The sequence below is a fragment of the Sturnus vulgaris genome, chromosome 25 (genome assembly GCF_052056855.1).
Source record: "Sturnus vulgaris isolate bStuVul1 chromosome 25, bStuVul1.hap1, whole genome shotgun sequence".
Taxonomy (NCBI): domain Eukaryota; kingdom Metazoa; phylum Chordata; class Aves; order Passeriformes; family Sturnidae; genus Sturnus; species Sturnus vulgaris.
The window spans coordinates 5724836-5747419 of record NC_142267.1 but is presented as its reverse complement, the minus strand read 5'-3'; the positions used below and the strand labels follow the sequence as shown (position 1 = coordinate 5747419).

The following is a 22584-nucleotide window of genomic DNA, read 5'->3' as shown; positions in this document are numbered from 1 at the left end:
GGCTGAGCTGGATGGGGAATGCACTGCTGAGCTCAGGAATGGCCTTCACCATGGTCTTCAGAGATAAAGCCTCGGGCTGACAGTGGGGTCATGGTCTTCAAAGATGAAGCACTGTCCTACCTATTCCCAGTTTTGAGGCTCTCCCAGTGTACAGGGACCATTTACATGTGGGGAAAGCAAGGAGAGATCTGAGAAAGCCATGGTGACATGGTGACACAGCAAACCAGTTCAGAGAGAGACTGGAGCCTCAGGACCTCTCCAGGTCTTCCCTGCCTTAACTGCTACATCCTTCCTCCCTCTTCTTTCTAATGTATAAGCATGGAATCATGGAATCATCAGGGTTGGAAAAGACCTCTAAGATCACTGAGTCCAACCATTAACCCAGCCATCACTTAAACATGTCCCCGAGTGCCACATCAACAGATTCATCGAGCACTTCCAGGCATGGTGACTCTACCACTGTCCTGGGCAGCCACTTCCTTCAGTGAAGAAATATTTCCTATTACCCTAAACTGTTTTAACTTGAGTCTGTTTCCTCTTGCTCCAAACATGTCAGGAATGCATCCTCAAGCAATCCCTGCAGGCTGAAACCACAGGGATGTGCCTCCAGGCCCCTTCCCTGTGTGGCAGAGGGACAATGGCCATGGAGAAAGGCATCACCAGGCTCCATGCTCCCTGCCCCACACTTCCCACACCCCACACTCACCTGGCTTCCCCGTTTCCACCTCCACAGTCTGGCTGAACCTCCCGCAGCCGGCAGAGGTGCGAGCCCGCACCTGGAAGATGTAGCGGGTGGCAGGCTTGAGCCCAGAGATGGTGGCAGTGGTGCTCTTGGATTTCAGAGTGGAGTAGCTCTGCATTTCCTTGTCCTGAGGAAAATCAACAATAAAACCTTCTCTGCATCAGCACAGAAGTGTCCCACAGAAGCCTGTGGTGCAAGGCTGGCTGATGGAGGGGCCTCTCTGAGAAACAAGCGTTACCTTCTCGTAGTACTTGATCTCGTACTCCAGGATGATGCCATTGGGCTGGTCTGGCTCTTGCCACAGCAAGGTGACACTGTTCTGTCCTGTGCTCTCCTGATGCACCACCACCACCTGTGATGGGGCTGGGGACCAGACACAGGGGGTTAGGTGCTGCTGAGGGGGGGCAGCAGGAGACAGCAACAGGGAAGGGTGGAACCAGAGCCCCAGGCCGGACTCCTGGCTTAAACCAGGTTTCTGTTTCATTACAGCTATGTGGAGATGAGTGCTGTGAAGGGGGGTTGCAAACAGGCTTTTCCTTGTTTTGGCTGTGTCAGTCTCTTTCCCATGGAGTAAAGCAGCTCTGGGAAGATGAGGGAGGAGGGCACTGCCCCAGCACAGGCAGCAGGGGACACTGGTGATTTGCTGTGATCTGGAGCCAGAAAGGAGAAGGACCAGTGTGGCTGCAGGTCCTGGAGATCCCTCTGTCCCCTCTTGTTCTACCTGGGGTAAAGGGAGAGGGGCAGGGGAAGATGGAAGGGGAGGTGATAAGGATGCTCAGGGTCTGAGCACCAGTCTAAAAGGGCCTTGGGGGTGCTCTGCTGCCCTGGGATATTTGTCATCTTCCCAATCCTGAGCTGGGAGTCTGTGAATCAGTTCTTGTACCTGTAGCCATGCCTGAACTGTAGCTGTCACAGCTGCAGGAACCAACTCAGCAGCCTCTTCTCCTACTGGGAAAATACCCACTGGAAGTTCCCCAGAGTGTAGTGGGTGCTGGGATGGCCAGGTGCAGCCATTGGATCTGACTCATGGGAAGGTTTCAGGCTCCATTTGTGAGCTTCACTATCAGGTGAAAAATGGGATGTGTCAGCTCTGGGGAAGACAGAGCTGTTGTGGCCATGGCTGCAGTGCAGGAGTGTCACCAGAGCAACACAGAGACTCAAAGAGGCCACAGGGGCTGCAGCAGCAGCCGTGGGACACCCAGGGACTGAAAAGCAGCAGTTTCAGCTCCTTGGGGCTGACTCCTCTGAGAAGCAGAAAATACTGCTGGTACAGAGCACCCTGGGGAGATGGGTCAGGGTGGGATGGTGGGAATCACTTAAATTGCATCAGCATGTTTTACTCCAAATAGCCCAGGGAATCTGTGCTGCATCTGCCTTACCATGCTCAGCTATTGGGGCTGGGGGGACAAGGATGACCAGGAGGTCCCCCCATGCCGTGCCAGGGTCTCTCAGCCCCCCTGGAGGGAAGAGGGCTCTGCCACACGCAGCAGCTGAACTACCAAATTCCCAACTCCTCTGCTTTCACAGCACCTCCTCAGAATCCATTTTACAGCTGAGTGGTCAAAATAGGAATATTCAGCACTTCCTGAGAGCATCTCCATCTGAGGCATCAGGCTGAGGCAGCTCATCAGCACTTGAAGGGATTGTGAGCAGGACTGAGCCATTTCCATGTGCTGCAGAAGTGCTACGGGCTGGCAGCAGTGACAAAGGGACCTGTTCTCATGCCAGCCATGAGCTGTCCAGCAAAGCTTCCCAGGTTTCTCCCACTGGTACCCCTGCCATGAGAGCAGAAGGGGCTCAGCACCATGGGAAGTTCTTGTGGGCTCATTTCATACTGGGAGGACTGACAAGGAGGGTCAGTCCCTGCTCTGATCTCCCTGCCCACAGTGTGCTCCATGGAAAAGTGCCATGGAGCAGAGTCCTGTCCTACCTGGGCTAGAGCAGTGCTCAGAGGATTTTCCTGGGGAAAGATCATTTTGCAGTGAGGAATTTGCAGAGTGAGACATGCACGGGAGAGACTTTTCCCAGCAAACATTGCTGTCACTTGCCTGGGCCTGGCATTAGTGTGAGGTAAGGGCAGAGTATGAACTGCTGCCTGGCCCCTTGGGAAGGGACAAAAGGCTGGAGGATCAGCCTGAAACATTCATGCTCCACTTAGTGTTCCTGTCAATAAACAAGTGCTCTCCATGTCCCCTGTCTCCTGCAGAAAAGGAGCCTCCAACAGTGGCTGCAAGCTGAAGTGAAGGGAGCAGAGAAGGGAAAAGGACACCGTGACGCAGAAGCAGAGAAGGATAAGAGTTAACCTTGGGCAGAAATTTGTCCCCAGCCCATCCCAGCTCCCTGAACCCACCTCCAGCAGCAGAGACCACAGGGCTCTCATTTCTTGGCCGTCCCAAACCCAGTCCTTCGCTACCAGAGCAGGTTCTGGCTCTTACAGACACAGGCTGGAGCAATACCAGAGCCAACATCAGCATCACCCCAACAAGCCACGCCTGGAGGCTGCGTCTGCTCCTCCTACCTGCCTGGTTTGTGGTGATGTTGGCCACCGCGGCTCTCCGCGACTCCAGGCTGAGGTCGGACACTCCGTTGACGGCCTCCACCCAGAAGGAGTAGTTGGTGTGGGCCAGGAGGTTGGTGACGGTCAGCGCTCCCTGCACCAGGCTCATCTGCTGGGGCACGAAGCGGATGCTGCTGCCGCACGCCTCGCACGGCCCCGCCGCCCCCGCGCAGCGCCGGCACCGCACGTTGTACACGACATCGGCACGGCCACCCTTGTCCAGCGGCGGGCCCCACTCCAGCGTCACAGACGTGCCGTTCACACTGGAGATCAGGTTCACCGGGGCAGAGGGGGGCCCTGGAAGAGTGTGGACACGCTGTGAGAGGTCTAGGAGAATTACAGCCAGGGGAATCATTCCCAGGCTGGAGCGTCTCAGCTCCATTCCCAAGTGTGGTTACTGCACTGCAAAGAGAGAGAAAGGACAGCAACACACACGGAGCTCTTTGGGGAAAAAAGGCCAATTTATTGTACAGACAGCCCGGATTTAAAGTGTGTTAGTGCAGCCAGGACAGGACAGGAGCTCATTGGACAATTGGGAAAAACATCCCTGGGACAGCACCTCAGGATGTGTCCCACGGCAAAGACACCAGGGGTTAATGTTGGTGATGAATTCCACTCTGTTTGTCACCATGTTGTCACCCTGGGAGACTCCTCCCTAACTGAAGCTGCAGTCAGCTTGTCAGCCTGGGAATGGAGCTGAGAGTCAGGAGAAATCCAGGCCTGAAAAGAATTTCCAAGCTGTAATTCCCCAGCTCTCTAAATGTGCGTGTCCACACCCAAGCTGATAACGTGTTCAGCTCTGGTAGAGAGGTTTTCTCCCAGGACGATAGTTTTGTCAAAATAGAATGGAATTAATAACACAGATTAACACCTGGTGCTGACCATGGGACCTGTTCTGAAGTGCTGTCCCAGAGGTGTTTTCCCAATTATCCAATGAACTACTGCCTTGTCTTAGGTCCGTGGAACACCCTATAAATACAAATCGCATTCTCAATAAAATAACTTCTTTTCCCCAAGGAAGTCCATGTTCCTCATTGCTTTCTCTAGCTCAGCAGCAACAGAAGAGAAGCAGGGATTGTGACATGTGGCTGCCTGGGGTCAAAGCCCCCGGCTGCCACCGATGTTCCTGGATAGTAATTCCCACAAGGAACAGCCTCTCCTGGCGTCTTGGGCAGTCTCAGCCACAAGGTATCGATATGGGAGCAAGGCCTGGGTTTCAGGCCATCAGCTCTTACAGTGATTCCAGCTCTAAGTTGTGGATGCTGGTGAGAGCCAGGGAAAACAGCAGTTCGAGTTTTCCCAAGCTACTCAAAGGAAAACATAAGGAAAAGAATTAATAACAAAGTTTAGCACCTAGTGCTGTAGACAGAAGGAGTGTGTGAGGAAAGTGATGTTTTGGTAAGAGCATGTTTACAAGAAATATTGCCTTCCTTGGACCAATAAACTTATTCTGTCCTTAGTTCAGCGAACCAGACTATAAAAATGTGCCTACTCCCACAATAAATCGCTTCTTCTGCTTTCTGGATGAAGCCAGTGTTGCTGTATTTTTTCTCCCCTCCCGAGCCTTACAGCTACACTAAGTGATTTCAGCCTGGAGAGATTTCAGCTCAGCTCACGAGGCCAGTGCAGAGAGAAGAGACCAGGAGCTCTGTGTAGAGATTCCACAGAGTTCTTTATTCTTCTGCAAAGGGGAGTCCAGGGACAGCAGCACTCCACTGAACTGGGTAAAAGAGGGGTTTTCTATAGGGTTAGTGTGGCTTGGCAGGAGGACCAATGGCTTGGGGTTTTGGAAATATGACCAATGGTTTCACAAGGAGATAAAGCAGGGGGATTGAAAGCAGGGAAAGGTTTCTTAGCCTGGTCACCATGACAAAGCAATTCTTATCCAGGGGATAGCTCTCCAAGGAGGCCTCGCTGGGGTCTCTGCCCCTTCCACAGCAGCAGAGCGAGGGCTGCTGGATTATTGGGAATGGTTGAGTGTGGGTACAATGTAAAGAATTGCCTGATACGTGGAAAAGACTTTATAACTCGTGAGAAATGAGAGTTATAAAGTAGGTACGCATTTATTTAGCTCTGAGGTGCATGGGGGATAGCTCTTCTCACAGCATGCACCTCAAAACTTTAAACTGTTGCTCGATTTATTTTTTAAAAGGTTAGGATTACACAATATACCTAATACATATTCATGTCTTAGCCTTGCCTAGTCTTGCTTACCTTTGCTTCATAGCAAAATTAACTTAAAGTTCTTTTGCACTTGCACTTCCCCAATTCGGGGGTCTCTGACAAAGGCTTCCAAACTTTTTATTGCACTTGAACTTTTCAGCTTTGCCTCTAAAGCACGTGTCTTAGCCTCTTGGGCACATTCCAGGCCTTGAGATGAGTTCTCACTGGTTCAGGGTTTTGGATTTATCACTGGTAGCTTTGCACCCCTCACCCTGTTTGCAAGTTTTGGCTTTGTTTATCACAAACCAGCCTGCCTCTCTTCTCGGTTTTGCAAGCACAGTAAATGTTAGGCATTCTTTATTGTCTTGGTTAGGTAATTTTGATGAACTATTCTTTACTCCTCAATTCCTCTTCTCATGCCCAAAAGTATACATTCTATCACCATCATGAACTGTTGAAACCAGGAGGGGCAGTGTTTTTCTTGTCTCCTTCCCTGGCCTATCCCCTGTTAATGGGCCCAGCAATGCCTTGCCCATGGCTCACAGGTAACTCCCTCCAGGAGCCATTTCTGTTTCATGGGCAATCAAAGACCCACCCATGACTCATAGAATGGCATCAGCCCATTGTGAGATGCTCTGCCCAGGAGGAGGAGCCAAGCATCCCCACCTGGATATAATCTGGCCTTTGGGACACAACAGGCAGCCCTTACTCACTGGTTTCCAGAGGACAAGAGCTACCAGACTTTTCTACAAGATCACCACTTCAACAAGATCCTTTCATCTGCACTGCTCCCACCACCCTAACTAGCAGAGTGTCAGGCTGTATTCTGACTCTGGCAGTGGTTTTCTTTTGTACTATTGCATGTATTTTATTTTTTCCTATTAAATTGTATTTCTGACTTGGAGTCTCTCACTGTTTTTGCTTTCAAACCAGCACAGTGGGACCAATGGAGGTGTGCCTAGGGCAGCAGGACCTGAGTGCACAAACACTGCTGCAAGGGACATAGAACTGCCCAGAGCAGCAAATATGCTGAACATGAGACAGAAAAGACACAGGCAGGGCTCAGGGTGAAATGCCTTGGAGGTAAAACAGGATCAGGATGCCAAATGGCAGACAGCAAGAGCTGATGTCAGTTCTGGGGGAAGCAGGAAGCAATGGTGAAGCATGAAGATTTGGGGGGAGAGCCACAGTTGATGAGCTGGATATGCTCACCTAAAGGGAAAGGTGAACCCACATTTCCTTGGCAGATTAAGAAACTTGGGTGGATATTCCTTAGGAAACACAAGTCAGGTGCTACTTCTCCCTCCTTCACCCTGGCCTCAGCTAGCAATGCCACACTCGTCTGCCTTCCTGGGCCAACTGCAGAAAGGAGGAGGACACCTGGGATGTCCTTGTCCCCTTTTAATAGCACTGAGCCCTTCAAAGCAGTCTACTGCAAAGATGAGCAGAGACCATACAACAAACCCTGGTGTCACTGTCCACCCAGAGAGGAGGAGAGCACAGCAACCCTTGCACTGACCCCAGAGGTGTCTGAGCAGCCAGTGCACTGCTGGGAAAGGAAAGCTGGGGTGGGGGTCAATCACTTCTCCCAAGTGACAGGACAAGAGGAAAAATGGCCTCAAGCTGTGACACGAGAGGGTTGGATTGGGTATTAGAGAAAATTGCCTCAAAGAAAGGATGGTCAGGCATTGGAACAGGCTGCCCAGGGGAATGGTGGAGTTACCATCCCTGTGTTGGGAAGGATGAGGATTTGACAGGAAGGTCTCACAGATATGTGTGTATAACAGAAATATCTGTGAATGTAGAAGCTGAAGAAGGAATAGAAATGATAGCAAGTTTTGATATAGAAGAAAAGAATTGCTGAGCCAGTCTGACTGGGTAACTAGAAGGCAAAGAGCAAGTGAGTTGGAAGGGGCTTTTATGGCTTAGAGCAAAGGATAAATCCACCTCAAACAAAAGATGGTTTTACCAAGCAAAAAGATTTTCACAAGGAAACAAGAAAGCCAGTGTTGCAAGTAGAGAAAAGATCTCAGAATTTTCCACTGCAAGAAAACTGAAAAACAACTTCTAGCTTCAGCTGTAACACACTGACCTTTCGTGATTGGAAAAGTGTAACATGAATATGGTAATGTTGGTAGTTATGATAGGCTGTAGGTGATAGTAAAGGTATTGATTGGTTGTCAATGTTTTAAGATGCTCTGTAATGAAAAGTTTATAATTCATTGTAACCACAACTAGAGTGGCTTCAGGACACACGGCTTGCCCATAGCCAGCAGCTCTGGGCTCACCCACGACCCTCAGCTGCTGTGACCTCGTCTGTGCAATAAACAGCATTCTAAGAGCTGGCTGAAGCCTACATCTCTCCTTCAGGCTCTTACATCCCTGGAAGTGTTCAAAAAACGTGTGGATGTGGCACTTGGGGCACGGTTTAGGGGTGAACGTGGCGGTGCTGCTGATGAACACGGAGGCTTTTGCAGCCTTAGTGATTCTGTGGCTCCCTGGTCAGTGTGTTTGGGGAGCAGCAGGATGGGGTGGCACACTGAGGGGGCTCTCAGCTTCCATGCCAGACACACTCGGGGCTGTGGAGCTGCTGGAGCACCTTGGGCAGCAGGCACAGGCCCAGGGGACAGCACTGGGCTCAGCCAGGAGCAGATACCAGGTCCCAGGATGTGACACGTGTCCCAGTGCATCACAGCCGGGCACGGGGTAGCCAGGGTACTCAGGGGATACTCAGGGGGTACTCAAGAGGTACTCAGAGGGGTACTCGGGAGGTACTTGGGGATACTCAGGGGGTACTCAGGGGATACTCAGGGGTACTCAGGGGGTACTCAGGGGGTACTCAGGGGATACTCAGGGGGTACTCAAGAGGTACTCAGAGGGGTACTCAGGAGGTAGTTTAGGATACTCAGGGGTTACTCAGGGGATACTCAGTGGTTACTCAGGGGTTGCTCAGGGGTCACTCAGAGGATACTCAGGGGTTACTCAGGGGATACTCAGGGGTTACTCAGGGGTTACTCAGGGGATGCTCAGGCGTTGCTCAGCGTTACTCAGGGGATACTCAGGCGTTGCTCAGGGTTACTCAGGGGTTACTCAGGGGTCACTCAGAGGATACTCAGGGGTTCTTCAGGGGTTGCTCAGGGGTTACTCAGAGGATACTCAGGGGTTACCCGGGGGTTGCTCAGGGGTCACTCAGGGAGTACTCAGGGGTTACTCAGGGGTTACTCAGGGGTTACTCAGGGGTTACTCACGTGTGCAGGCGGCAGAGGGCGGGTCCTGCACGGCGCGGTAGAAGCTGCTGTCGCAGCGGCACACGCGAGCTGCCCGGCTCTCCGAGTGGCTGTGCAGGGGACACTTGGCACACAGCTGGTCCCCAGGCGCTGATTTGTAAAAGCCCAGCTGGCAGGCTGCAGAGAGGAGGACACAGGTCACAGGGTGAGCCTGGGTGAGCATCGTCCCACAGCTCAGAGGATCTCACCAGCACAAAGCCCAGCTGTGCTCTCATGCAGGGCACAGCAAAGCAGCACCCACATCTGGATGAGTCCCCTCCAGCTGTTCATCTGGAAACTGGGCTCTGTGCAAACTTCTGCTCCCCCAGCTGCATTGCTGCCATCCTCACACCCATTCCCCACTGCTTCACCACCAAACCCGGGTGCCTCTGCCGTCCAGGAGCTGCCTGCAAAGCTCCGGGTGTCCTTGTGTCCACAGGACAGAGAGCACTGCAAGGACCAAACCATGCAGCACTGGAAATCTATTGGCAACTATTCCAAAATACCATTTATGGGGCAAATCCACAACACAGTCCTCACTTCATAATGGTTGCCACAAACACTGCCTGTGCCCAGGTTCCCAAAAGCATCTCTGTGGGAGGTTTCACAAATTAAAACTCCACCTCTGGGACACGGTACATGTCCCTCTGCAGGACCCTGGGGTGCTGCCACACAGAGCAACAAAACACAAAACAACAGGGAAAGAGCCTCTCTTGTTGGATAGTACAGCAAAAAGGAACTGCACACCCCCTGCCCTCTCTCTAGAGGGATGTTCAGGCCAAATGAGACAGTCTTGGAAAAAAGTTTTTTTCTGACAATACAACCTGGCTGCAGTTCCTCTGCCTCCTCCTGCTGCAGGAGCTCATCCCACGGCAGGTCTGGCATTGCTGTGGTTCATCCTACCCCTTCTCCCAGCAGCCCCTCGGGTGGATCATTTGTCACACAAACAAACAGCTCGTCTCTCGTTAAAAAATCGATTTGTTCAAGAGTGACATGTGGCATGTCAGGTGTCTGTCTGGGGGTGGGAGGATCTGCCCTCTCCTGCAGACTTAGATTCTAAATAAGGGAAAGCAGGCTTTGTCTGGGTCCTTGTACTCATGAGTTCCAGTTCCAGTGTTTCAATGATTATTCCTGACTCTGACTCATCTCTTTTTTTTTTCCCCACTGAGGTAGTAATACCTTCATTTTCTCGTCTTTACCTCCAGTGGCTAGATCTGCATACAGTCTCAATCTTTGCTTTCAGGCATGTAAAAGGGGTGTTTTTGGGATCCAGCATCCTCAGTGGGCTGAGTCCCTCCATGCTGTTTGTTCTGTTTCAAGGTGCTGATTTGTTTTTTGATTAATAACACTCCTTTCCTTGCCACAGATCTCCCTGGACTGATGCTGCCAGCACATTCCACCTATCACACACTGCACAGTGACACAAGGGCCTTTTTATAACTGAGCTACTCGAGCAATGGCAGCTGCAGACAGTGCTCCAGTCACACATCCCTGGTGTGGGGAGAACTTGCTGGTCCCTCTCCAGGCTCTGTCACCAGTTTCTGTGGCACTTTTGCACCAAATGCTCTGTTAACAGCAGGGCAGTGTTATCACTGGCAGGATGGACACGTGCTGATGTGACAGAGGTGGTGTCACAGGTTAGTGTCACAGGCTGGTGTCAAATCTTGGTACAGCAAAGGCCAGGAGTTCCAGACTTTGTTCCTAAATTTCTGCTCCTCCACTTCCCCAAGGGCATCATGGCAAGGAGCAGAAATGCCCAAACCTGGGGATGCAAGGGAAGGCAGATGTGAAATTGCAGCAGCTTGGGGCTGGTTTTGTCCCCCAGCTCTTCTGGCACCTTTCACCTCTCAAGGGCATCAGGAGAGGAGAGAACACAGGGGATGCAGATTTCAGGGGAGGTTTGCTGTCCGTTTCCAGCTGCACCAAGGACAGCCCAAGACATTTGGCAGGCTCTGGTGCTGGCTGGTCCTGATGACACCAAGAGATTCAGGGACTCTCCCTTTGCCAGGTGCCCCCTGATGCAGCACCCTCCAGCCTGCAGCCCCTTGGTTTTGGGTGTAAAACTGAGATGAGCATGGATAGATCCTGTTCTCAGGTAGGGACAAATCTGGGAGGCAGCCAGCTAGTGAAAAAAAAAAAAAAAAACCAACAAAACTCCAAAATAAATCAGAAGAAAGAAAATTTCCCAGCTTTTCTGTGTGGGAAGGGATGAAGACACTGCATGAGCATGGATGGGAGCTGAACAATGGAGCAGCCCCAGTCAGTGCTGGGCAGGAACTGCTGCCTTTAACTTGGAGCTGCAAACACCATCATCTCCAGCCATGCAGCAACCAGGAGCTTGTGATTCCAGAGGCACTGGAGTGGTTCCCTGCACCATTATTTAATTAAGGGCAGAGAAATCAGTGCTACCTCAGCTATGGAGAGACAGGCAGCAGGAAGGACGGGAGCACGAAGCACAGCAGATTTGCATGGAGCAATTGTAATCACTAAGCATTTAATGCTGTAAAAATCCCATTAATTACCTGTAGCAATGAGTCACAATTATTTTAGATGCACTCAAGGGGAAAATTATACTAAATGACAAATTACAGGTGAATTTGTGCACCAGGGCAGAGCCATGGGGAGCCAGCTCCTGGCACGTGGACAGCATGAGCAGGCAGGGAGGGCTGGGGAGCACCTGGGGCTGGGACAGGCACTGATCAGGGGTCATCACCTCCGAGTGTCTCAGTGCCACTTTAGAGGGAAGCAGGATGCACAAAGCATTGCAAAGCCTTCCACAGGCACGGGAGAGGCACCAGCTCCAACCTGCATATGGTGTGAAATACTTCAGTGCAGGATGCCAGGCATGTCCTGCTCTGGGACTGAGCTCTCTCATGCCACACCAGTGACATGACCAGCACCTCCCACGTTAGTTCTGGGAAGAGCAAACAGCAGAGAAGTGACCAGCAGGAAAAAAAATTCAGTCAAATGCACTAGATCTAAACACACTGGGCTCCACAGCCATGGTTGTGGCACACACAGAAGCCTCCCAAACCTGCAGCCACACAGGGAGGTGCAGAGTTGTTGTTGTGCTGTCTTCATGGCAGTCAAACTACAGCACCTGCCAGCAGTGCCCTCCCTGGAGCCCCGGGGAAGGTGAGGGTTTCTTTTATTCCTTTTATTTTATGTGATTGACACCTTTGCTCTAAGTCTGAGCATCTCAGGTCCTGCCTCTTTGTGAGCCACCAGCAGTGCTGCTGTGTCCCCAGTGCCACCCTGTAGCAGCCAGCCCTGGCTGCCTGTCCCTGCAGTTTGATCTTGATGCCTTGGGGTTCAGCTTTTATATTTTTCAGGATCTCTGCTGCTTAGTGTGTAACTCTGAAACTTCATGCTAGGTGTTAGTGAGTTCTCTTCACAGGGTAGTTGGACAAAACAATGCACAGAGTGGTTTTGCAGTGCACATGGGACAGGAGCAGCCCTTCACCTTCACTCAGCTCAAGACTTGCACACCCACATTCTCCCTGCAGCCCTGGGCAGAGCACATCTCCAGCCCTGCATCACACAGGTGAGCCCCCAGTGATCACCCCAGGCCTGTCTGGGTCTATCCCAAGGGGCTTCCACTGATCCCCCACCCTGCACTGTCACACCCTGCCTGTTTTTCCAGCCCACCAGCCCCACCCTCATGCCCAAAGCACCCCAGAGAAGCAGGTTTGTCTCAGGAGCTGTGAACGTGGAAGGATCTGCCAACCACCAGGAGTTTGGTCCATTTGTTTCACTCCTTCTCCCTCCTCTGGGGACAGGACAACATCTGCTAATGAGCTGGCAGAGCTCAGGAGATGATGGATGGACCTGTCAAGGATATGCTGGCAGGGAACAAGCTGCTCCTCTCCCTCTCAAGTGGCTGCCTGGGAGCAGGGCTCTGCAGGTGGCCCTGCTGGGACCACCAAGGGCAGCTCCAGTGGGGCTGCAAACGCCAGCACTGCCCTCTTGTCACTCCTTCTTGGCTCTGTCCTCAGCCCAGGAGGTCTGGGCAGGGTGAGGGCATGGCTGGGGGTGACATGGGGCAGCTCTGTGACACTGGTGCCCCCCTTCATGACCCCTAACAGATCTGGGCATCTGCAAGCAGCAGAAGAGCAGTCATGTAGCTCCCTGTGGCCACGCTGGGATGAGACAGAGATGGAAATAAAGGTGTCACAGCCACTGTGACAGCCAGAGACAGGCACCAGTCCCAGAGCCCCCAGGCTGCACAAGCCAGCACAGAAAATCCCAGCCTCCTTTCAATCCAGCTTCAGCATGATGCCTCAAATCTCAGCTCCCATATGACACAGACACTGAAACACAAGCAGGTTATTCTCAGTCATGTCTTAAAATGAGGCATTTGCCTCATTGCCCAAAATCTCCTGTTTTAGCAGGGCTGTGCTCCCCTTTCCCTGCAATCCCAGGCCAGCCCAGGCTCTGAGCTGTTCAGTGGCCTGGAGGGAGTTTGGGGGCCTGGCTGGGCTGGTGCTCTCATTAATCTCCTGGTCCTGAGGCCATGCTGGGACTCACACACCCTCCTTGTCCCTGCCCTGCCTCAGCCCTGGTCACCTCTGGCCCCTGAGCACCCCATCAGCCTGTCCACATCCCATTCCCACCCTGCAGCCCCTCTGCACAGCCCACAGCTCTTCCCACCCCCAATACAACCCCTCACACCCCTACACACCCCTGAACTTGTCTGACATCACCCACACTCCACCTCACATCACTCCCCCACTTCTTGGCCCTTCTTCCCACCATTAACCCACTTCACACCCCACTGCACCCCTGAGTCTTTCAGAGGGGGAACAGGAGGAGTTTTTTACCCGTGAAGGTTTTACAAAGCCAACAGGACCCTGTTCTTGGGGCTCCCAGCAAACGGCACACACAGCAAAGGACACCCTGCATCCTTCTTGGTAACACCCACATTTCACTGCCACCAGAACAAGTTGTATTTAGGAGGACTTGCTCTTCCAAGTGGAGTAATTCCACTTGTAGTGCTGGGAAAACTGGAACCACAGTTGAACAGACTGGCTGCATCCCAAACTGGAAATCTGTGTGATGCTGCCATGGAAAAATCAGCAGGTCCTAGAGACACAGAATCACTTAGAATCACACCTCTAGCCTTAGAATTCCAGAATCCCAGAATGGTTTCATTTGGAAGGGACCTCAAAGATCATCCAGCTCCTCCCACTAGACCAGGCTGATCACATCCCCATTCAGTCTGATTTCAGTGCTGCTGGACACACACTCGACTCTCTTTTGCACTTCCCCACATCTTAAAAAAAAAAAAAAAATTAAAGCAGGAAACATCCAAGTCCCAGTTTGCTACAATTGCTGCTCTGCTGCCTGGTGCAGACATCCTTCTGTGGGAGTGGAGGTGATGCTGTGCAGACTTGTGTAGGTGAGACAGCTTGGCAAGCTCAGAGCAAAGGCTTTTTTATAAAGCTGATCCAGGGAAATGCTACAGCTTGCTGGAGTAGGATGGAAACAGGCAGCCTAGTGCCAGAATTAGAAAAAAGCTGTTTCCCAAACTCAGTCTTGTCAAAGAGTTTTAGACAGAAGTATTGAAAGCTTCTGGAAAAAACCCCACAGATTTCATCAAACCAAAACCAAAACCAAACCCAGAAAACACAGCCTGGAGGAAGGGATGGGGCTGAATGGGACACCCCTGAGGGTGACAGGGGTGGAGGTGTCCCTGTTGTGAGGCATGAAAGAGCAAAGGGCACACAGAACACCAAGAACTTCCTCCCATCCCTGGCAGGAGCTGGAATGTGGTTTGGGGGCATGTGAGCCCTCTCAGCACATCCATATGGGGCTGAGCTGTAAGATGAGGGTGCCCAGACATTCCAGGGCACAGCTGAGCTCCAGCAGCCTTTGGATCCCTCCCTCCTTCCTGGAGAAGTGGCAGCAGCAGCAGCAGCAGCTTGTTTGCAGAAGGGCAAGATGCCCTCACACAAACAGTGACATGAGTGGCATCTGCAGCTCCTGCCAAGGGCAAAACAAATTTCTGGCAGGGCCCTACTGCTCTGTGGGATCAGGAGAATTTTCTCCATGCAAGGCAATCTCACCAAGCCTCTGAATGTGCTGGTGGGGAATTTGAGCTCCTCACTCCCCACTGTGTTACACTACCCCCAGTGTAAGGACTGGTGCAAAATTCAAAGTCTTTCTTGTGTTCTGTGTCCAAACTCCCCAACAGCAGCTTCCCAGGCACCTGCACACTGGGAATCCAGAGCAACAACCTGTGTTCACCACCCAAAGGCAGCGAGTTTTGTGGAAGAGTTCAAAACAAAAATCCCCAAACAAAAAAACCAAATTCCCAAACTGGCAAATGTCTTTATCCATCACAGCCCAGCTGCTCTTCACCACTTCTCAGAGGGCCACAGAGACCTGCTAAGCACAAATAAAATGTAATTAATCCCCATCACTAGCCTGAACTCCAGCTTACTATCATTCTCACCCTTCATTTCTGTCAGCACCAAAACACAGAAAACTCGGAGGAAAAGTGGCACAAAAGACTCAGCCAAGGCCAAACCCCACGTTGTTGTGTTGGTGATGCACAGTGGTGCTCTGCAAGCACCTCCATCCTTTCTGTTCCTCAGCACAGAAATAAATAAATGGGTTTAGGTGCTGGGGTTCTGCTTTGCTTTGTTTTCCAAGGTAATGCAATTAGCCATTGGATTTTAGAGGAAGGAGTGATGCTGGAGATCCTGGGCTCACCCTGTCCTGCTCCTGCCTCCTCCAGTGGCCTCACTGGGCTGAGTTAGCCACACACACACAGCCCAGCAGCCCTGGGGTCCAGGCTAGCAGCCAGCTCTGTGACACTGAGCTGGAGGTCCTGGCATGTGACAAGTGTGAACCCAAGATTCCACTCCAAGGCTGGATAAGCCTCCAGGGAAAGAGGTTTTTCCTAATGAAAAAGGAAAGAGAGCAGGTTTAGATGGCATAGTGGAAGGAATTGTTCCCTGTGAGGGTGGGGAGGTCCCAGCACAGGGTGCCAGAGCAGCTGTGGCTGCCCCTGGATCCTGGAAGTGTCCAAGGCCAGGTTGTGTTGGGAAGGATGAATTAGGGAAACCTTATAAATTCGAGTGCCCAGCAAAAGACTTTGAGAATATGGAAAATGTAACCGAAATAGAAATGAGAGCAATTTTCGACTGTGTGGCTGAAAGCAACTGAATGCCTGCAGGCCCCTTTGTTTAGATCATGTTAGATGCTGCAAATACCAAAAATCAAACAGACATCCTCCCTAGGCATGGCAGGAAGGGTCCCAGATAAAATTTAGAGATAAGAAAAGCAGTAAAACATGGTAATATAGTGATTCCTATAGGTTGCATGCAAATGTTAGAGAATTTGTATCTTGTATTACATTGGTTAGTGGAAATTAGAATATTCAACATAGAAGAAGATTTAATGTATTGTAAACAGGAAAATCGCTCTCTTATGCTCTTACTCTCTTCATTCTTACTTTCTTAAGCTCACTTAAGCTCTCTCCTTTTACTCTCACTCTATCCCTCTCTCCACCCTGCTCTGAGCTGTGGCTGCAGTTCCCAGCAAGGCCTTATATAAACCCACACCCTACGAAATAAACTGCAAAACTTTAAGACCAGAATAGAGAGTGCCTGCGTTTGTCCCGACTGTCCCAAGGCAGCGATTCCTACAGGGCTGGACAGGGCTGGGAGCAGCCTGGGACAGTGGAAGGTGTCCCTGCCCATGGAAGGAGATGAGCTTTAGGGTCTCTTCCAGCCCAATCCTTTCTATGATTCTGTGTTCCTAGATAGTCACAGCTTATGCATCTTGGAAAACAAACTGGTTTTTCTTTCTTTCTTTCTTTTTTGGAAAAAATGCAGGGCTTTGGGATAACCAGGAGGTGACATGATCTCACCAGCCAGTATTTGCTGTATTTTACAGAGCAGCACATGAGTCACCAACTTTTTTTGATTCCCTTGTCTGGCATCACAGAAAGGACTTTGCAGAACTCCCACAGCAGCACTTTGGAGCTGTTTCTGCCCTTGGAAGCTTTGGCTTGGTGCACTCCTGGCAGAGCCCCTCTGTTGGGGACACGTGGGGCACTGGTGCCAGCAGCTCTGAGTGGCACAGCCTGGCACCCAGACGGGCAGAGGATGCTGCAAGCAGGTAAGGCTGTGGCTTGGGCCTGCCATGTGTGTGCACATGGCACAGAAATCCCTCTTGAAATCCACACCAAGAAAACTGAAACATCTTCCAAGGTGTTTGCTTGGAGCTGCAGTAACAGGGTGTTCTCACAGAATTATGGGCTCACCAAATGGTTTGGACTGGAGGGGACCTTAAAGCACATTTCACTCCACCTATGGCAGGGACACCTTCCACTAGACCAGGCTGCTCCAAGCCCCATCCAGTGCCTTCACCTGGGATGTTTTTCCCCAGGTGATTCCAGGCTTTTCCCCCAGCACAGTCCCTGGGGTGCAGCTGGATGGGGGCTCCCCTCCTCTCACACAGCTCTGCTCTCCCTTGCCCCACCAGCTGTGGGACTTTCTTCCTAAATGTCCATGGATACAAAGCTGTATTCACAAGCACATAATTACCAAGCTGGGTATTTTCTCCTCTTAATTAGCAATGCCGTGGTGCTTTAATTGCTCGATTAAAGTTGCCCACAAGGAAAGTTTAAGGTACATTAAATCTGCTGATTGGTTCATCAGCATGAATCCCACCAACTGGAAAAAATTAACTGGCTTCCAGATTGCTAACCAGACTCTCCAGATCCCTTTCCACCAGCTGTGTCCCACAGGAGGCACGAGAGAGCTCAGCAGTCCTTGGTCTATTCTCACCTCTCCTTCATTTGGGGGCTGGAGAGGAAATGGTCCCAGCAGTGGCAGTGTCCCTCTCTTCTCTTGTCCACAGGAAAAAGCACATTTTCTTGCTGGAGCAGAGTTGGGTAAAGTCTAATTCAGGGCCAGATCCTCATTCAGCCACACACATCAGACCTGTGCTACAAACACCCATCTCTTGTACAAATGGGAGCAGGAATTAGGAATTGCTCAGTTCCTGCTCCCTCATCACCATTTGCCATCTGAAGGGAACAGCCAAACTGAAAGTGCCAAGAACAGCAGAGGGAAAGCAGTGAGAGCAACCAGAACACCCAGAGGATCAGACACCTGTTCCCAGACTTCAGACAGAAATGTCTGAACAGCTCCTGAAAGCCACAGATATTCAACAACACTCTTTGGGAGTGGCATTTCTGCCAAAGCCTCATCCACCCACTTTGACAACAGGGAAGAAGGCCTGCCCTGTTTTCCACTTGTTTATTAACAAAAACCCTTCCTGGGAGATTCTGTGCTCCCAGGGGTCTCCCATGGCTGGATGCTAGATGGGTTTGTGGCAGCTCCCCCAGAGCAGCACCATGATCCACAGCCATGGCACAGCTGCTGGTGCTCCAAACCAGCTCCCTGTGTGTGTACAGCCTGGGAGCAGCTGAACAGATTCTAGCCCAATTTGAAGTTTTGCTCACTGGCAGCTGGTGAGAAATGCAGCCCAAGAAATAATTCAGACTTGACTCAAAAGGGGGACCCTGATGCAAGTACCATGGATTTACATGGTCCAAGGATCAAAGTCTATCCACCAAGGACCACCATCAAAGCCCAAGGCCTTGGTGGCTCAGGAGCCTGCAAAGGGGGACTGAGTGGGGCTGGTAGGAGGGTTGTGGTTGAAGAGCCACTGTCCCCACCTGCCTGAGCCTCTGTGTCCACCTCTCCATCCATGCACACACAGCACAGGGTGCTCATGTCCCAGCTCTCAGCCTTTGGGGGGGTGGGTTATGTGCCCTTCCCTGCCCACACAAGCACAACTCTCCCCTTTCCCACATCCCTCTAATTGCACTGACCTTATTGAAATGGGTCTCTATTTGTCCTGCACAGCAGCTGCATATCAATAAGGTGAATTATGCTGATTGTCTCCTTATCTGATAAATTGCTGGGGCAGATCCTTTTCCCTCCTGCTCTTGCTTATTCTGCTGTTTAGGCAGAGCTGTTGCTATTTGCTGTGGGTAAGAGATGTTAATGTGTCATGTGTGGACTGTTGCATTTCAAGGAGGAAAGAGCAGTCTGAGGCTGTGGGTGAGGGGGTGAGGGAAGAAAAGTCCTTCAGAACCTTGAAAACGGGGGGGAAAAACAAGTGGGCTGTGCTGTGCCAGGAGAAGTTTTATCTTTGGGGTGGCTGTGGCACAAGATGCTGTGGGACTAAATGGTGGGAATGTTAGGAGAGGGCAGAACCCAGGATGCCATCAGCAGATGTAGGAATTCCAGCTCCAATCCCATTTCTGCCCAGTAAGGTACTGTAGCACATGTGCCCAGTCCCAGCTGGAGAAGGGGATCTCTGGAGAGGGATCTGGAAGGGACATTAGGCACAGATATGGGGACAAATGCCTGCTGTGTGGGGGCTGTGGCACAGTAGGAGACAAGCCAGCTGGACCATCCTCAGATGTCCTGAGGCTGAGATCTGCCCCCCTCAATCCCTCATTACATCCTTATGGCAAACAGCAGCACAGCAAAGCAAGGTGAATGTGTGGATCCTGCTGGGATGAGTGCAGGAGTCAGAGACCCCAACCACCCCCCTCCTGCCCCAAAAAAGGGCAGCAAAGCATCCAACATGATGGATGACAGCAAAGTCCCATCCCTGGCAGTGCCCAAGGCCAGTTTGGACAGGGCTGGGAGCACCCTGGTCAAGTGGAAGGTGTCCCTGCCATGGCAGAGGGTGGAATAGGAGAAGCTTTAACATCCCTTTCAACACAAACCAGTCTGGGATTCTACAACTTTGTAACGGGGGTGAGAGGAAAAGAAGTTCCTGATGTTCCTCCACATCTTCCACCACATCCCACCTCACCCCTTACTCCCCAGGTCTGTGGCACTGCCTTACTTCTCCTCTGAAGGGCTGGGAACAGCTCTGGCTGTGTTCTGTCTCCTGAGCTGCCTTCTATCACTCTGGCAGGCCCTTAGAAAAATGAATGTTAAAGAGGAGGGGGAGAAACCTCCACTGTTCAAATATCTTTAGCTTTGACAAATAAGGCGTCCGGCTGTGAAAGGCAGAAGGAAATTAATTTGGAATCATATTTTAAACACTGCCATAGAGGCAAAGTATCTTCTCTAATTTCTCCCCCTCCACACCTCCTCTCCCCAAGCAAAAAAATGAATTTCCCTGATATTTATAGAAAGATTATTAGGGCCACAAGGAGTGATTTATACCATCTCATCCCTGTGACCGAGAATGAAAAATTGCTGGGATGACAGCCACTGGAATCCAGCTTTTGTCTGCCTGACAATTAAAACGGCTAATTTCCAACTCCAACAGATCCACTGGGCTTATGAATCATCCCCAAAAGGCACTTCTCAGCCTGAAAAATGAACTCTGCCCCAATCAGGCACAAGATCAGAGATTTGCATCTGTTTGCCTTCATGTGTAAATAAATGTTCTGCTGCCCCACCAAAGGAGATGCAGGGAAGGAGGTGCTGCCCCGTTCACTCAGTGTGGGGTCATCAAACTGTGCTAGAGCCAGAGAAATGGAACAGGGAAGGCAGGAGGGTGAGACAACACTGAGGTCAGAGGAAGTCCAGGGGTGTTTCTGTCCTGTTTCTGATACCACAAGGCTTGGAGAGTTTTACCAGAGAGCATTGCTGGCTCTGAGTCCACCTGCGGGGCCACCTGGGGACACCTGCTGGACCACACTTCCCCTGTGCCATGCCTGAGGTGGGAGCAACCCCACCAGAAACGGGCAGGAGGGCAGAGGAGGAGCTCTGCCACAGCTCAGCTGCCAGGACAGAGCCCCTATCCAAGGAATCACGTGAAAATGAAGCAGGCAGAGCCCAGCACCAATGCCCCAGCCCTGCTCAGCCTTTGGGGTGGGGATGTCCTGGGGCAGAGTGTGCAGTGCAGGACTGCTGGAGGGGAATACAAGGAAGGGCTGTTTGGTCTGTCTGAGCTGACTTGCAGGTCCTTGCAGTGGAGGGACTGGCACAGCCAGCCAGGAGTCCCATGCCTGGCCCCATATACAGCTTGCACCCACTCTTTAACATGATGGAAGACCTTTTCTGAGTCATTAGATCTGTCCCAGGACAACTTTCAAATCGACTGTCACTGACAGGAGGAGTTTCAGATAAAAGCATTTATTCTGCCCATCCTTCCCACTCTGCAGCTGGAGACCTGCATGGGTCCCAGCAGCCCTGGATCCATTCCAGGCTGGTGTTGGACGTCCTAACCTTGAGTCAAGTCTCCCTAAGACAAACGCTCCACTCGATGTCACCACAAAACTCAAACAAAGGCCCTGCACTCGTATTTGTGCTGCTCCCCCTCAACACGTCCCATGAAGAAACAGAGAGCAAACAAATCTGTGTGGAGGGCTCTCCCGGGGAGCCCGTGCTCTGTACACACACATCCCTGTGCCTGCTGCTGGTCACCCCACTTCCTTATCACAGTTTGTTCAGTTGGCAGCTCCAAGCTGCCCAGTGGCACTGGGGGCCCCAGGGAGGGCTCCCCACAGCCCCAGACGAGGAAGGGCTCTGCAGCAGCCCCGGGAGGTGAGGGATGGACACAGTGACCTTGTTCCATGAAAGCTCAGTGTTTTCCTTTTTGCTTTCCTCCCTTTTAAATCCCTTCCAGCGGTGGGTGATTTGGAGAGGCCTTGCTGGAGCACACCAGAGATCTCAGCACCAGTCAGAGCTGCTGGGGGCACTGAGCTGGGATCTCTGGGCCAGTGATCCGTGGTACAGAAAGATGGAGCCAGAGCAGCCCCTGTGCTGGTGCCAGCCAGCCCCCACCCCAAAGCCATGCCCTGTGCACCAGGACCTGTCAGAGCCACAGGAACTCCCAGGGAGTTTGTCAGCGGTACCAGCCACACATTTTGGAAGCACGAAACCAGCCAGCAAAGGCACGGCCAGCTCTGGGCCTCCACAGAGACTGGCTGTCCCAGTTTCTGTGAGCAGCCTTCAGCCCTTCCCCAAAGAGGTGAGAGCCCCTTTACAGCCACAGGCACCGCAGGCAAGCAGGGACTCACCCATGCAGGAATCGCGCTGCTCTTCGTAGCCAGCACTGCACACACACTTCCCAATGGGCACCAGCCACTCCCCCTCGGCACTGCAGTACATTTTGGGGGTGTCCCTCTCCTCCGAATGCCCCACGCACTCTCCCCGCACTTCCACCAGGGAGGAGGAGTCCGCGCCGGTCACAGCCTCGGAGAAGGAGGCCAAGTTCCTCACGGTAGCCGGGCACTTCTTGTAGTACACCCTGACAGAGACGATGGCAATGCAGGCCCCGATGTCCTGGAAGGCCAGGTAGAAACCCCTCTTGCTGAGCGGCCCCACACCCCGCACCTCCGTGTTCAGCTTCAGCCGCCGCACGCCCAGGTCCACGCTGGTGAAGCTCTCGTCCGCCGCGATCGTGTCGATCTTCAGGAACTGGCTCTCCCGCGTGCTGCTGCCCAGGTCCCGGTCTGACTCCATGTAGTAGAGGTTGAAGGTCTCCTTGCAGGTGCCCAGCACGCCTGGCATGCTGTTACAGTCCCTGAGAGTGAATTTGATCTCTGCGTAGACCCGCCGTGCCCCGTCCCGCTGCACCCAGCTGGTGCGGAGCCAGTTGTTCTGGTTGGGGGTCATGACGTTGCACACCTGGTAGGTGTGGATGGGGCTGAAAAACTCATCCATTTCATTGATGGAATCCCACTGTGGGACAGAGAAAACGGGTCACCCCAGATGTTCCCAACCCCACTAAAACAGGTCACTCCAGGTGTTCCTAATCCCACTAAAACAGGTCACTCCAGGTGTTCCCAATCCCACTAAAGCAGGTCACTCCAGGTGTTCCTAATCCCACTAAAACAGGTCACTCCAGATGTTCCCAATGCC

At 52.0% G+C, this 22584-nt stretch overlaps 1 protein-coding gene across 1 annotated transcript in view; it reads right to left on the bottom strand.

Annotated features, from left to right (window-relative positions):
- The window catches only part of EPHA8 (EPH receptor A8), a 56535-nt gene that overhangs the window by 11029 nt on the left and 22922 nt on the right, over window positions 1-22584 (bottom strand). The window contains exons 3-7 of the mRNA XM_014881656.2: window positions 21741-22404; window positions 8711-8866; window positions 3261-3596; window positions 981-1105; window positions 707-869 (exon numbers count right to left, since the gene is read on the bottom strand). Coding sequence (XP_014737142.2) covers window positions 707-869; window positions 981-1105; window positions 3261-3596; window positions 8711-8866; window positions 21741-22404 — 1444 coding nt within the window. The remainder of the gene's footprint in view (window positions 1-706; window positions 870-980; window positions 1106-3260; window positions 3597-8710; window positions 8867-21740; window positions 22405-22584) is intronic.